The sequence below is a fragment of the Pseudopodoces humilis genome, chromosome 11, assembly GCF_049639895.1.
Source record: "Pseudopodoces humilis isolate 2021_Gansu_Grassland_sample_001 chromosome 11, ASM4963989v1, whole genome shotgun sequence".
Classification (NCBI taxonomy): domain Eukaryota; kingdom Metazoa; phylum Chordata; class Aves; order Passeriformes; family Paridae; genus Pseudopodoces; species Pseudopodoces humilis.
In genome coordinates, this window is record NC_142210.1 from 21,046,339 (window position 1) to 21,062,306 (window position 15,968).

General features: G+C 48.6%; 1 protein-coding gene across 1 annotated transcript; it reads left to right on the forward strand.

Annotated features, from left to right (window-relative positions):
• The first annotated feature begins 2,584 nt into the window (after positions 1–2,584).
• Positions 2,585–14,909, forward strand: SLC2A2 (solute carrier family 2 member 2). The gene is made up of 11 exons (XM_005525095.3): positions 2,585–2,719; positions 3,376–3,471; positions 4,022–4,278; positions 4,787–4,911; positions 5,634–5,749; positions 6,274–6,436; positions 6,865–7,052; positions 7,716–7,820; positions 9,942–10,043; positions 10,424–10,627; positions 10,832–14,909. Exons 1-11 carry the CDS (start codon positions 2,687–2,689, stop codon positions 11,021–11,023), a joined length of 1,581 nt encoding a protein of 526 aa, XP_005525152.1. The 5' UTR covers positions 2,585–2,686; the 3' UTR covers positions 11,024–14,909.
• The last annotated feature ends 1,059 nt before the right edge of the window (positions 14,910–15,968 follow it).

The window sequence follows — 15,968 nt, forward strand, 5'->3', positions numbered from 1 at the left end:
CCATAAAATTCAGCCCATTGCTTTTATCACACATAGTTAGCAACAGCACCAATTACACTACACACAACATAGAGTAGGTAATAAGCATGGCAATTCTGTCTAACATTATGCACAGTTCTTGCACTTTATTATTTAAATAAAGGATTAGCAATAATGCAGACCCTGTTGTTTGACAATCACCTAAACACTGCCTGGCCAGGCTCACCAGCTGTGGGATGGGTCAGTGTTGCTTTGGGCTCTGCTGTGCCACTCTCTGCACCCTCTGGACTGAGGTCACAACTGGCTGTAAGATGTGCAAGAGATTTGATGGGTTGGTCATTCATCCTGGTGTAGCCTGGTTCTCTGTTCTGTAGGAACACTGTGCTTCTCTCTACCAAGGTAAAAATCAGCCCCTTTGGGAAGCAATTGCAGTGAGAGGAAGATTTACACACCAACCTTTCCCATCCATGAGCCTGGGGCTAATCGCCACATGCACATCCAGTCCCCTGTTCAGACAGTCACAGGGTCTGGAGCCTGTTAGTGCTACTGAGAGTTCAGTTTGTGCTTAAATTGCCTGAGGCCAAGCTGTGGAGGCTGTGTCACAGCCCAGCTGGCACCAGCCAGGGGCTCAAAGGCAGAGGTGAGGCAGCCCTGGCACTGGGTTGCATCATCTTGCCTGCCAGGGAGGGATGGGAAAACCCCGGGATAACTCCGTGCCTTTTGCTAGCAGACCTGGCCAAGGGATACGTGTGGCTGTGGGGCATTTGGCAGCCTTTGGCATCCAGAGTTTCCATGGAAGTCGAAGGGCTGCTCCTGGGGAGGTGAGTGATGTTCACCCGTGCCTCCCAGCGCTGCTCCACACCCAGTCCATGGGAAGCTGGATTACAGGAAGGCTCTGCTCTGAGCAGCAGGACATGGAAAGGTCACCCTGCCTGTGGTATGTTGGTGGCCTTTGATCCCTCCGGATCCAGAAGTTTGGGAAGAGGAGGGAGAGAAAGCATCATCCTCTATGCCAGGCACCTGCAACAGGATGGGGATCCTAGAGGGGTACATGGGAATCCTGGAGGGGAACATCTGTCCTGACAAGGATTTCACAGTGCCTGAAGGTTTCAGTCTTGGGTCAGGGCTCCCATTTATTTTTTGATTCAAGCCTTAGCAGCCTGGTAATTGTCAAATCCCGCCAGTCCCATTGTGAAGGTATTTAACTGCAGTGCAAAGAAACTGCTTGTAAATGCCTGGGTATCCACACACAGCGAGCAAGCAAACACCATTGGCAAAGATCTCGGCAGGAAAGACAAATATTGGGGAAAACTAAAAAGCTCAGCCTTGGGGCCCTTCCTGTCACAGCTACACCAGCCCAAGAGGGGAATGCAGGTGCTGTGGCTGGAATCAAAGCCTGCTTAATGCAATGAACTTTCCTCCTCCAGTTAAAGTTTTACCTTACTGGAGACCAGTGCAAAGATTAGTGGTCTTACACTCATCTTTGTTGTTTTTTCTCTTGCTCTTCCTCTGTAGAAAGTACATTTTGTGCCCATGTGAAGCCTGGCTGACTGAGAGCATCATCCAATGAGTGCTGTAAGTTGGCTGCCGGACCCATCAGGGGCTGATCTGGAAGATAATGACTTTAATCAGCATTAATCACCTTCCCGGCTGACTCAGACTTTGGCACGGTCTGTTGCTGCTAAGGATGCCACTGTCCCCCTGGCCCTGCAGCTCCTCTCTCTCACCATGTCAAGGACAGCAAAGCCCAAGCCAGAGTAAGACCAGCTCAGACCAGCTTGTGCAGATGTGCAAAGTCCATTAAAGCTGAGTGAGCCAAGGCAAAAATATTTGGCAGCATCAGTAATATTTGGCAGCATTGGCAGTATTTCCCAGAATCCACAATATTTGACAGCACAGCCATTAGCTGATGGTGCTGAAAGGCTCACTGTTCACACCACTGTAGGATTTTTAATGAAAGCATCTTTTACTCTAATATTCTGGGTAATTCTGTTATGTTTTATGTCCATATACACACACAGCTGTCTCCTTTGATAGGTGTGTACTGGCATTAGAGCTGCCTGCTGAGGGGGCTCTGTGTCTGCAGGTGTCTGTGTATGGATACACAGAGAGACCTGTGTACATCTGTGTTTATATGTGGCTCTGTATGTGATATATACACACAATATATTTTAAAGCAGTTGCTAAGTGCTATTTAAATAAAACACTTAGTCATTTTCTAGCTGCTTTGCTAGATGTGCTGGAAAGGTTTCTTCTCCCTGATTCAGCAAGAGGATTGTGGTGTGACATGCACACCCAGCACAGAAGCCGAGGAAGGTGCTGAGCATCTCAAAACAGGCTCAAGCCCCCAGCATGTCACATTTCCAACTGTTCAGCTGAGGGACAGCCACAAACCAGCCCTGCAGCGGGATCATTTGAATTTTCCAGATCCACTCTATGTCTTTGCAGGTCTCCCATTGTTTTGTGTGTGTCCCAAACACAGGGATTGGTGGTGGCTGCTTTGAGCTGAGCGGTCGCCAAATAATGCGTGGAAGACTTGGGTTTCTCATTAACTCCAGAGCTGATATAGTCCCATCTCCCCAAGCACCAGCCCATTTTCCTGCCTCCATCCCAGCTCTGCTGTCCTTTCTTCCCTGCCCAAGCCCTCACCTTGCTCTGCAGCCCAGGACAGTGACTGTTCCCAGAAGGAGAGTGGAGGAGCTGCGGGATGGATGAGAAAAGGAGAATGCAAACTGAGAAGGTAATCATGGCTCACCGCTATTTTTGCACTAGACTTTCTAGTGAAATGACTAGAGTTTCTGCAGGACCCCAGCACTGAGTAATCCCTTGCCAAAACCAAAGCCAACCAAAAAAAAAAATTCCCTCCACTAATTAATTGTGCACAGGAACAAAGCGGAAAAAGGGCCAAGGGGCTATTTTTTATTTTTAAGAGGTCTGTTGGCTCATTGGATAACTTCAGGTATGATGGGAGGAAAATATGCGTTAAACAGCGTTGCTGAAAAACACTCTTTTGGTGTTTTTTTCCCAGCTGTTGTGCTTCAGGGATGGGGATGGGGAACAACACACTGCTGCTGTTGCTGCTTCTTGAACTGCTGTACTGGGTAGAGCTTTGGCTCCGGTGAGCTCCAGGGCCAGGATGGGCAGTGCAGCAGGGAAAGCTGGACTGTGATTGTGGGGCAACACCACTCTGCCCTGGGGGCCTGATCTTACCTATCCCCAGGGGCCTTCCTTCTCCTCTGGAGCGAGCCAACCACCTGTGCTGCTGCAGCAGCATCCCCAGATGCCACTGTCTCAGCCAGCTGGGCAGCAGGGTCCCCTGGGATAGGGGTGGGATGCAGCCCTCTCCCAGTTTTGGGTACTGCTTGATGATGAGGTTGTTTTTTGCTTCCTGCCCAGCACCTCACAGGAACACTGGTCCTCTCGGTCTTCACTGCGGTGTTGGGCTTCTTCCAGTATGGCTACAGCCTGGGGGTCATTAACGCCCCCCAGAAGGTAAGTTGAGCCCCTCAAGCTGTGCATGGCCAAGGAACTACAGCTTCACGGCAGCCAGGGCCAGTTTGTCCTTTGCAGAAGCCCTCAGGAGGGCTCTGTTGCTTCACAGGCCGTTTCTCTCTCTCTCACCATGTCAAGGTGAAGAGAACAAAGCCCCCAAGACAGGGCAGGGGGGTGAGAACACGGCCAGGACCCTCTGCTGGCACTTCCCCAGGGAAAGGAGTGGGGCTCTGCACGTAATGGAGCTGTCCCCACTGTAACACAGTCCCTGTGCCTGAGCCAAGGGACTGCACCCCTTCACCAAATCCAGTGCCAAATCCGTGAGCAGACACCATGCTCAGCCCAGTCCCAGGAGAGGGAATGCTTTGTACCTGCCCTCATGGCCCCTCCCCACTGGGGTCTGGGTGTTGTGGAGCTGGGGGGACCACAAGATTCACCCCTGCAGAGCCTGCTATGCAAATCCTTTCCTGAGGCAGAATAAAATCCAAAACAGGGGTTGGGCTGGTTACAGATCTGAGCTGACAGCATTTTTCTTCTTTGCCTGTCACAGGTGATAGAAGCACACTACGGGCGCGTGCTGGGCATTGTTCCCCCGGACAGATACGCCACCAATGCCTCCGGGCAGGATGGCCCACTCCTCCAGGCTGGCACAGAGGGCACACTCCCACCCCTGGCTGACATCAGCGAGGACCTCGCTGCCTCCTCACACATCCTCACCATGTACTGGTCCCTGTCCGTGTCGGTGTTTGCCATCGGTGGCATGGTCTCCTCCTTCACCGTGGGCTGGATTGGCGACCGGCTCGGCAGGTGAGAGGCTCGTCCTGCTGTGATTGTGCCACAGCCAAAACCCTCCTGACTGATTTCCCACAGAACCATTTCCTTCCTGTAGAAATATAATTTATGTTATTTTCAGCAATTTAGGAAAAAAAGGAAAAATAATCCTCCTGACTTCCAAAATACTGTTTCAACCATCACAGAGGTTGGGCTTTTTAAAATCCTCAGTTACAAATCAGACATTTTATTGCAACTTGAGCATTTCAGACAGCAGCTGATGAGCAGCCTTGATTAAGTTCTGAATTCCTTCTTTTCTGTCCATGGCAAAAGGAAGAGGAGGACATCTGCATGGTATTTGCACAGGATGTAAAGTATAATTTATAATATCATTTTAACTACTCTGATAGTACCCTGGCCCCTGTATTTTGCTATCATTGTTTTTCCCCTGTAGTACTGATTAAGTCTCTCCATAGTTCCTCTTGTGTGTTGCTTCTTTGGCTGAGTGAGGTGCTAGAGGAGCTGTGCTGCTGCTGCCTTGCAGGGTGAAAGCCATGCTGGTGGTGAATGTCCTCTCCATTGCTGGGAACCTCCTCATGGGGCTGGCAAAATTTGGGCCATCCCACATCCTCATCATCTCTGGGAGAGCGGTCACGGGGCTGTACTGCGGTGAGTCCAGGCTGGTCAGCCACTGAAATCAGCTCCTTGGTACTGTGCTCTGGGGCTGCAGTTCAGAGTTTCCCATATTTTTTTTAATCCTTTTTTTAGTTCAGAAGGAGTTTCACAGGTGGGAATTTCCCTCTTCTCCCTACGTCTGCCCTTGATCCAGGATCTTTCCCAGAAGTGTCTGGGTTGGCTCTATCATATGTTCATTTTACAGTCCCTCTGTATCTCAAGGATGGGTTTTGCTGGTGGCTGCTGTAAGAGCACATCACCAGCCAGGCCAACAGGCTCCTAGACAAAGAGTACAGGACTACTGTGCACAGAGAAGATATAGCTGGCAAATAATTGGGAATTACATTAGAATTAGCTTAGAAATAACAGCTCTTTATACTGTTACTGGTATGCAAATACAATACTCCAGTCTGAAATTTCAAGGCAAGTTTTAAGAAGGCTCTTTGCCTTGTGCTAACTTCTCCCAGCAGACAATCCCTGCTCTGTGCTCTGATGTGTGTGTTCATGTAAAAAAGGACTCCCAGTCTGGGGCTCTGAATGCAGGGACATCCCAGCACCTTTCCAAGGTGCAGGTGGTTCCCAGCCAGGCGTGAGGGGTTTGGTGGGGTGTGGGATGCAGCACACAGGCTCCATCCTCCTTTCCCATTTGGGAAGTGGTTTCTGCTGGTTGCTGAGCTGTGTCTAGAGGAGGTGACACCCACGTGTGCTCGGTGCAGGGCTCTCCTCCGGACTCGTGCCCATGTATGTCAGCGAGGTCTCTCCCACGGCCCTTCGAGGAGCACTGGGGACGCTGCACCAGCTCGCAATCGTCACAGGTATCCTCTTCAGCCAGGTAAGCAGGAATACACACACATCCAGAGAGGGTGTTTCAGAGAATAGGTAAACCACAGTGATTTATTGGGCTATTTTTCACCATTCCACCCCAAAACTGAAGGAGTGTGCAAAACAATCTGCTCTAATGGGGTTAAATCCCTGCCTTCAGTAAGAGGTGTCTTAACAAAGACAACTTCTCACGAAATAAAAAATACTTCTGCAAACAGTTTCTCCTCTCTTTGAGGATTTTTTTTCAGCATCTCATCAGCATCAGGCTGGATCCTGAGCACGAGACCCTGATAATCAGGTTCTCAAAAATGGCTTCATCAGGGAAGCAGGAAGCCCAAAGCCCCCATCAGCATTGCCCACCATGGCACACAACAGGTGGGCACATAAATGTATAGAAAGCAAACACATCCAGAAAAAGAGCTGGTATTTGCTTCTAGTTTTCCTCCAGCTTGTCACTTCAAAACACCATAGTGGTCAATTGCTTTCTCTTCTTAGGGTGCAAAATGATCCATTCAACTGCCTCAATTATTCCAGGTCCTTGGACTAGACTTTCTTCTGGGCAATGATGAGATGTGGCCCTTGCTCCTTGGTCTGTCTGGCGTGGCTGCCCTGCTGCAGTTCTTCCTGCTCTTACTGTGCCCTGAGAGCCCCCGATACCTTTACATCAAACTGGGGAAGTTGGAGGAAGCTAAAAAAAGTAAGAAAGACATTCTGGGCTTGTCTAGAGTTGTTTTTATACTGTACATAGTATAAAACAGATAAGGAAAAGCCTGGCTGAGGATTTACATGTGACTGTGGTTGCGCCATCCCATGCTTTGAGCTGCTGAGATACAAACTAGCTCTGGATCAAAAACTATTGAGAAGTTTGCATGGGACTAAGCAGCACTGCTGAGGGATGAGGCTTGAGAGTGATGTCTGAGGGCTGTTGCAGAACTGATGTGCTGCTGCCCCTGACCAAGCAGATGCACCCTGGATCCTTGGTTATGCCATAGGAATTCTCAGAGCAAGAGGGCACATCTGTCCATGTGTTGGCTTACCTTGAGTTTTGCCTAAAGAGATTCTTGTCCTTACATATACAACTTACCTACCACTGAAAATAAAATGTCAATCTTTTTTTTCCCTAAGATTTGAAAAGGCTTAGAGGAAACTGTGATCCAATGAAAGAGATTGAAGAGATGGAAAAGGAAAAGCAAGAAGCTGCTAGTGAAAAGAAAGTCTCCATAAGACAGCTTTTCACCTCTTCCAAGTACAGGCAGGCTGTCATTGTGGCGCTGATGGTGCAAATATCCCAGCAGTTCTCTGGAATCAACGCGGTGAGTCTCCCCAAAATGTTTGTCTCTCAAGAGATCCATGTGAGCATGAAAAGGCAGCTCTGGCTCCATCCAAGCCACGAAGGAATGAAAGAAGGCTTTGCCATGGCTGCAGTGGGCTCCTGGGTCCCTGCCAAGCGGGCTGTGCGAGGGGAGGAGGGGAGAAGGGTGGGAGGGAGTCCAGCCCAAAACCTGCTGGTACAGCAGGCCCATGCTGAGCCCTCCCATGACCCTCCCCCTTTTACCTCCTGCCCTTAACTTTCACCAGAAAGGAATCACCTTATTCTTGGAGACAAGAAAGAAATGGGAGTCATTGCAATGAGAATATTTTTAAACTAATGTAAAATTTGGTCATACTAAGATATTTGTCTTGAGTGCTCAGTGCTGGTGATCTGGATTTTAAGATTAAACACAGACTACGTAGAAGAAAACAGATTTAATGTGCAAATGCAGTAGCTCAAGAGGGGAATTTCAACAGGATTTTTTAACTCCTTCAGGCTCCTATGAAATTTTCAGCTTTAATTATAACAATCCATTCAAAGCTGAAAAATTAATAATAATTAAATTATGCCACATCTCAGCCAAGCAAGTGCAACTCTTCCCTCATGAGAACAAAAAGTTCACCAGCCCTGTTGCCTAATCCTTCATCCTGATGTATTCTGATAGATCTTTTACTACTCCACAAACATTTTCGAGAGAGCTGGGGTTGACCAACCAGTTTATGCAACCATCGGTGTTGGAGTGGTGAACACAGTCTTCACTGTTATCTCTGTAAGTAAATACTACTGTCCCCTGGACTACAAAGCCACATAAGGTACAATGTGGTTTTGAAACATGATTTTATCCTGGAGCTGGAATTTGCAGTGTTGCAGGACTGACCCTGAACACCTTAGAAGGGAAAATCGTTCCCTGGGCAAGTTGAATTTGAAAATTCAAGCCTTGACATAGAGCATGTTGCTATCAATCAGCACTGCTAAAAGCCTTGTGAGCGGAAACTGCACTACTGTGTTCAGGGAAGCTCTGAAAACTCTGCATTTCCCCCCAGAATAAAAGTTGCCCTTGGGCACTGGAATTCTGCAGGTCCTATTCCCTCAGGGAGCCAGCAGGGGATAGAGGCTGTGATGGGGATATCACCAGCTCCCAGTCTGCTCTTACCTGTTATCTTTCAAACTGCTTTCTGTATGTATACAGCACCTGCACGACTGATATCCAAAGGCTATTCCACACTAATAAAAGTAATCCAGCACCTATCCTCATCCTATCTAAGCAGGGCTCTGCAGCAATAAAAGGATGGTTCTGTTTCCACAGACCTTCCCTTCATTTGTCTCTCTCCTGAGAGGATTAGCACAATTCCTATCAGCTGGCAGTTTGTTTTATAATGTGGCCATTAATATAAGATCAGGAAATGCCAAGCCTGTTTCCCTCATATCTCTAGAGATTTAGGGAGTAAAGGACTTTCACCAACATGATGCAGGACTGACTACAAGGCAGAAATACACAGCTCCAAAAGATTTAGGATAAAGAGGAATCATTTTAAACTGACAGAGGGGAGGTTTTGATTAGATATTAGAAATTCTTGTCTGTGAGGGTGATGAGGCACTGGCACAGGTTTCTTAGAGAGGTTGTGGATGTCCCAGATCCAAACTGTTCAAGGCCAGGCTTGATCTTGTGGAAGGTCTATGGTCTAAGATCTGCCTATGAGAGGGGGGTGATCTTTAAGGTCCCTTCCAACCCAAACCCTTTGTACTCCAGTATGTGCTAGAGAGGAGGTCTTGGAGTGAACCTGCCTTAGAGAAAGTCCATCATAGGCCCCATACTGAGGAGAGTATGTGATGTTTATTGTGAAATAAGGCACAGAGGTCTGCAGCTAGAAGAAGCCTTTCTTCAGCATGAAGGGTGTCCTGCAGTTCAATCCTCACCCCAGGGCTGTGGAACTTGCAGCCTTGGGCATTTGCTCTTTGCTTCTTTTGTCCACGAGCACTTAAAAATTACCTGCTTTTGTCAATAAATGACAGACCCCGATCAAAAGGCAGAAGTGCTGACAGCTGGGTGGACCTTGGCAAGGGGAGAAGGGAGCAGAGACTCATCCTCTGCAACTTCACATGTCAGCACATGAACCACCTCCAGCAAAAGAGATGGACTCTGGGAAGTGTAAATCATGGCTGTAATGGCAGGAAAGGTGGAGCTGCTGGCCAGAGGTTCCTTTCAAGCAGAGGGGAAGGAGTGGGCAGCCTCAGAGGCTGCTGCAGGGTTAGGCCAGGCCAGCTGCACTGTCCTCTGGAGGAACCTGCAGTTCCTTGCCAGGTGAGGTCTCTGGTACAGGCTTGAGTATGTCAAAAGCTGGGTGACATGACTGGAGTCCACCAAGAGGAGCTGAGAAGGAGCAAACTAAGCTTTGTGACTACCAGGGAAGCAAAAGGAGCCTGGGAGTGATGGAAGGGAAAAATCCTGACTGCAGCTGCTACACAACTATCCCTGCCCTAGGACAGGCAAGGTGCATGTGGTGTGAACTGAATCATGCTACATTTTGAAGGCTGCAAACTAATGCAGACCTAGTAAGTTTTAAGTTCCTGGAAGGAAAAAAAGAAAAGGGAGAGCAAGTCCACAATCAGCAATTCATGTGTAGGAGCAATGGGAAGTCCTGAGAGCTTGGAAATGCATGGGCACTGAGTGTGTGTGCCTTTGCCTTGCCCTTGGCAGGGTGATTGCTCAGTCTGGCTCCCTAGCAGCTGCCAGCAGAGTTTCTGACACTCGGAAACTAGCACATAAATCTCTACCACTAGAGCTAAAAGAGCAGAAGAGCAGTGTGGCAGTGGTAACAGGTTGGTTATGCTAACTCTGATCCTGAGAGTGGTGGTGCTGGACACTGAACTCCTGCATGTGTTTCTGCAGGTCTTTCTGGTGGAGAAGGCGGGCAGGCGGTCCCTGTTCCTGGCAGGTTTGATGGGCATGTTAATCAGCGCCGTGGCCATGACAGTTGGGCTTGTGCTCCTGGTAAGGATTTCTCTCCATTTTTTCTGACTTGTTTGAAAACAAGATGCCATCAAAATCAGTCCAAACCATTGGTGCAAGCCCCTGTCAAGATGAAAAAGCAAGTAAGGGGTGGCATCCTTTGCTGGACACCCTGGTTATTAAAGGGTGCCATTCTGCCTCATTTTGCTGAGCTGCAGGCAAGGAGAGAGCTCAAAGTAACACCTGAGCTGTGAGCTCCTCCAGGCAGCAATGCTGGCACCACATGCCCAGCCAGCACCTGGCATAACAGTTTAAAACCTTGATTATTCCTGTCCAGTCCTCCTTTGTCTGAACAGAAAGAAATTTCTGAAAAAGAAGCCCAAATAAAGTAATTAGTGAAAATTAACACCAACATCTTGCAGAGCCAATTCTCCTGGATGAGCTATGTCAGCATGGTTGCAATCTTCCTCTTCGTCATCTTCTTCGAAGTGGGGCCTGGGCCCATCCCCTGGTTTATCGTAGCAGAACTGTTCAGCCAAGGCCCACGCCCTGCTGCCATCGCTGTCGCCGGCTTCTGCAACTGGGCCTGCAACTTCATTGTGGGAATGTGTTTCCAGTACATAGCGGTAAGAAACCCCTTAAACCATACAAATAAATGACTGGCACGATCCCACTGCTGGGCTCCCAAAGCAGCCCAGCAGGATGTGAATGTGCCTCCCAGATTTCCATCTCCTAGTCTGGCTGGGCACCTCAGCCAGCTGGGGTAGGAACGGGAAGCCATCCCTGTGGTGCTGAGGGTGGTCTCCCCTGTTCCCACTTTCCCACTGCAGGATCTGTGTGGACCATACGTGTTTGCAATCTTTGCGGGTCTGCTCCTCACCTTCTTCCTGTTTGCATACTTCAAAGTACCAGAGACGAAAGGAAAGTCCTTTGAGGAGATTGCAGCTGTGTTCCGCCGCAAGAAGCTCTCAGCCAAAGCCATGACTGAGCTGCAAGACCTGCGACGCAGCGAGGAGGCATAGACATCCCACACACCCAGAAAGGAGGGACTGGGCATGCACCTCCTTCAGACACCATGGGAAGAACGTTGGGCAAAAGTCTCATTTCACAGAAACCTTGTAGCCGGCAGACCAGGAGCACCCATCCATCGGATTCCTTCTGGCTGCTGTGGTTCACGCCTCCCAGCCACAGGTGCTAACCTGGTATTTTACTCTGAGACACTTGGGACAGTTGGGCTGCAGGAAGAGCCAGGGAAAGGACAGGAGTATGGTACATGTCCGTCTCAATGCCCTGCAGGAAGAGCCCAGTGAGACGGTGATCTTACCAGACAGCATTGAGCAGGGCTGTCTCTTAGCTGAAATGAAGGAAAGAGGGGCTGGCTGATGCTGCAGCCTCATGTTTTCACTTTTTTATCCCCATCTCTCTGCTTCATTCTGCTGAGTGACCTGGTGCCTTTAAAATCCAACTGCTCATGCAGTTGTGCCACCAACACACAGCACTGATTACTCCAGGTGCTAAGGAAAACAGGTGGAGCAAACACCCCCTTACTCTTGCTTCTGCAGAGGAAGATGGTGGATCCCACCTGAACTGGCTGGAATGTACCTTCCTTGCTTTTCCTATCTGTGCATTATGGAAATGCTGTCTGATCTCATAACGATTTCTCAATTGCAGTGTTTTTTTGTAGAATCTTAGAAACTGTGGCTGGGCCAATAGGCATTTTCCCTACATTTCAGCCAGACTATTTAGCTCTCCCTTTCCTTCCAGGAATCCTCTTCTCTCCCCCTTCTCACTGCTGCAGCACAAGACAGATCACAACACTGACCACACAAAAGGCCTGGGCACTCCTGGTCTCCATGTGAGGAGACTGGAGCCCTGCTGCCACCCCTTCCATGGTGTGACCATTGCCAGGGCACCTCCTTCCCCATCTGCACCTTCCTTCCTTTCCATTCATACAGTGCTCAAGACCCACAGGCTCCAGGTCTAGCCAAGAGCTCAGGCTGCTCATACAGCAACAATTAATGATGACCCAAAGAAGAAATGGGTATTGGAAGGGTAACTGGAAGGTGCCACTTACCTAACTCCCATTTGGCATCACTTAGCATTTTGTGGGCTGGATGTACTACAGCCAAGATAGTGTGCAAGCAAGGAGGTCGTGCTGTTTCCATAGCCTGTTTGTGCTCCTTTTGCTTCTTTATGAGACATTTTTATGTGGCAGAATCAAACTCCAAGGATCCTTCTTCCTTTTTTGGGGTCATATGTTGGAGCCATTGTAAAAGCTCTGCTTGACTTTTAAGATTTTCATGTTCCTTGTTTTGATACCAGGTTACTTTTTAGCAACTTTCTCAGGGTAGAAACCCATTATTTATTTAGAGATGAAACACTGGCATTGCTTGGTCACTGTGTGCTCACCATGGCTGCTGGTGAAGTAGTGACCAAAATGTAACAGAGGATGGAGCATAATGAAAAGCACAAAATAGATGGGCTGAGGAGGATCACACTGCTGCTATGGGTTTGGTTTCAGCGGAGGCTCATGCTCCTTTCCATGTGCCTGAACTTTTTTTCCTTTGTAGACTTTACTCTTGGTATTAAGACCCTACAGCAAATTCTGGTCACTTCCAGTTGATGGGAAGTGCAGCCACAAGGTCCACTGGCAGAATTGCTGGCCCTGGTGTGTGCACTGAAGCAGTAAGATTGCAGCAAAGGCTTTTCTGGAGTGACTGCTGGGATTTAGAGAAGAACTGGTATCAGAAGAACGGTGCTATCATGTGCTGCAGTGGTGGGTGACCCAGGTCTGACATGGGGCGTGCAGGGCTGCTGGAATCAGAGCCCAAGCTGGGGCTGAGAAGAGAGCAACAGAGCTGGGGCACAGGTCTGTGTTGAGCTGTCCATCTGTGTGGGGCACACGGGTCCCCCTGATGAGACCAATGGCCACAGCAGGCTCAGCAGCTCTCCACAGTGTTTACTGTAAATTAAATATAATGGATTATCTGAATGTACAAAAAGGAGAAAAAAAAGAGGATTCTTGCTATCAGCATTGTTATGTAGGTCTGTTAGATAAAAGATGAACAACATCTATGGTATGTGATGGATTGCGCTGTTTTTTCCCCCCTCGTTACCTCTCAGACATACATCCAATGCTAGATGGGAGCTATTTTCCTAGCAGGACACATTTGCTCCACAGGTGGTAAAAGCTGTGCAAGCCCTCAGCTAAATCCCTTTGAAACAGGTGGTCCAGGTGAGACTTGTGGTTGGAGGCAGCCCTGGAGCTGGTGGCAGCTGGCTCTGGGCCGGGATGAACCCTGACTGGAGGAGAGCCACTGTCTGGCCCCAGCTGTCCCCACTGCCCACTTCCCCCCACTGTGAAGCATCTCTGCTTGCATGGTTCTGGTGCAGCCCAAAACCTGGTGCTGGAGCCTCTCTAGACACCAGAGGCAGGAGGAGCATTTGGGGAAATGTGAGGTTCAAAGCAGATTTGCTGCTGCTCAGAGGGCCCAACCAGGCTGGGTTCCCTATGATCATACGGGGGTACAAAATTATTTCCTTAACTTCTGCTAAGTTCTGTCCTATTGTTTGGGGGTCATCAGTGACTCTTTGGGAAGCTTAGCAGTGAGGGGCCTTATTGATCAGCATTGAGCAGTCAGTCCTTGTTTTCCTGTGCCACTGGTGAATGACAATAGAAAGCCTGATCCAGTTACTGTAGTGCAGCACATAAATCAGTTTAGCAAAGCCCACAGCATTAACATTGCCCACAGCTACAGCACTGAACTTCCCAGAAGAGCTGCCTGGGGGTTCAGAGGCACCTAAGGAAAATTGAGTGTCAGGCTGTGTTTCCTTGCAGCAGCTGCCATGTGGAAGGCAAGGGAGTTTTCTTCTTCCAGCCTGGGACAGGATGAGCAGAGTTAGGCATTGCTGGCCCTTTGTCCTCCCCATACCTGCCGTGAAGTATCGAGCTGGGCTTTACTATCACACAAGCACTTTAACCATATGCCAGCGCAGGACAGAGTCGTTAGAGTTAGTTAAATCTGACTATATGTTTACTTTTGTCTCGTCCCATCAGGCTGATAATTAGGACTGTACACTTTATCTGTCCTTGCTACATGCAAGTTCCAGTTAAAACTTGTTCTTGAGACACAGCTTGTTGAATCATTATTTTTATCTCTCACCATTATAGTTTTACTAAGTTGCTAATCATTAAAAAAATTTCAAAGACCAAGTCAAACTTATTAGCTAAATGGTTGTTGCATTTCAGTAACATGCTAAATATGTTTTCATACCAACCCTAGCTAATAATGCAATATAATTAATAATCCCTGAGAAAGCATCATGTCAGCAAGAGCTTTGACAGTGTTTTCCTAATGTGCTGAGACAACAGCCATTAAGACTTTTCTGTTGTGCCAACAGTATCTAGTCTCCCACTCTCTAGGCTTAATTTTAAAATTAGTTTGACTTCCCTAATTCAATAAACTCAGGACATTTGGCCCCATTAAGGCTCTCCACACTAATTTATCACAGGTTTTTCTGCCTCACTTCAACTTGTTTTTCATCACTGAGAACCACTACCCTCTATCTCTGGAGTCAAACAGCTGATAATGATGAAGCTAACCCAAGTACTCTGTATGCAGGGACAAAGTCTTTGAGGTATGAAGAATTTTCTGAGGTGTTCAATGTCCTTATTTTTCACCTGAAATCTGTATGAACTGAGGCATTTCAAGGTAGGATATCAGGTCTGGATCCAGCAGAATGTGTAAGCATCATGTTAAATTTAAGGTAACAGAGTGTGCTCAAGTGTTTCACTAAATCCTGAAACAACACTGGAAAATTTTACCCAGAGGCACAGCCTGAGTAGCTGTGGGAAAGGGAAGGAATCTCTTCCCCAGCACTGGGGCAATAAATCCTAGCTGCAGATCATCAGTTCTTAAGTTTTACAGGCTGTAGATACAAATGCAGACCCAAGGCTTGGGTAATGTCCTGCGTTTTGTCTCCCTGCACTCTGTTCAGGAGAGAGAGCGGCTCTGTGACTCTGAAAAGCACCAGGTCCCCACAGGTCGTGGGTGGGATGTCGCTGCTCCAGCACTGCTGCAGCCCCAGGAGGAGGGAACAGCTGGAGTTACTTTGTGCTCTCCCTCTTCCCTGTGGGCAAGTTACAATTACAGTGGCTCCTGCTAGCTCACAGCGTCACTGCACTGTCACCGCTTGCCTCTGATCCCCAGTGTGAGCCCAGGGCGACTCCATGGGTATTTGGATGTGGGCTTGGCACAGGAAGCAGATGGTGAACGGCAGGAATAAAGCAGTGCCAGGAGCAGAGTGGGTGCCTATGGCAAGGTCGCTACAGAGGATCCCTGACCCCATTCCTGCCACACAGACACACTGTACCTAGGAGCTCTGAGGGCCTGCTGAGCATGGCACTGTGGCACTGTGGAGGGGGATCACTGATCCATAGCTTCTCCCACATCCTCCTGCTCAAGGCTGTGTCCATAAGCCAGCGTGAACCCTCACCCCAAGGAGTCAGGACACGGTGGGATCCCAGGAAAGTCAGCTCAGCAGCTGAAACAGAGACCTGCTCAGGTTGGAACAGAGCTGTTTACACCACTCCACTCATGACCTGGTATTTCTAATCGTGTGACCTGACCCCACGGCCCAGGGGTGTAAACACCACCTCCTGCCTTCCAGCAGGCTGGCTGGAAATAAGGTGGGATGTTTACCCCAGCACTGGCTGAAATGCATGTTCTCAAGGCTGGGCTCTGATGAGGCACTTTACAGCATCAGATGCTTCTCCAGAACATAACTGAGAGCAGATGCAACTCATGAAGTTTAAATCTTCTAAAAGTTTTCTAGTCCCTCTTCACTTCTTAAAGACACAGATAGGAGAAGCAAAGCTTTATAACATCCTGAGACTACTTGAGAGAAAAGGTGTGTTATCCAGCTGTGCAATGCTGGAAAGAAAACACCCTTAAATGTGAAAGGCCA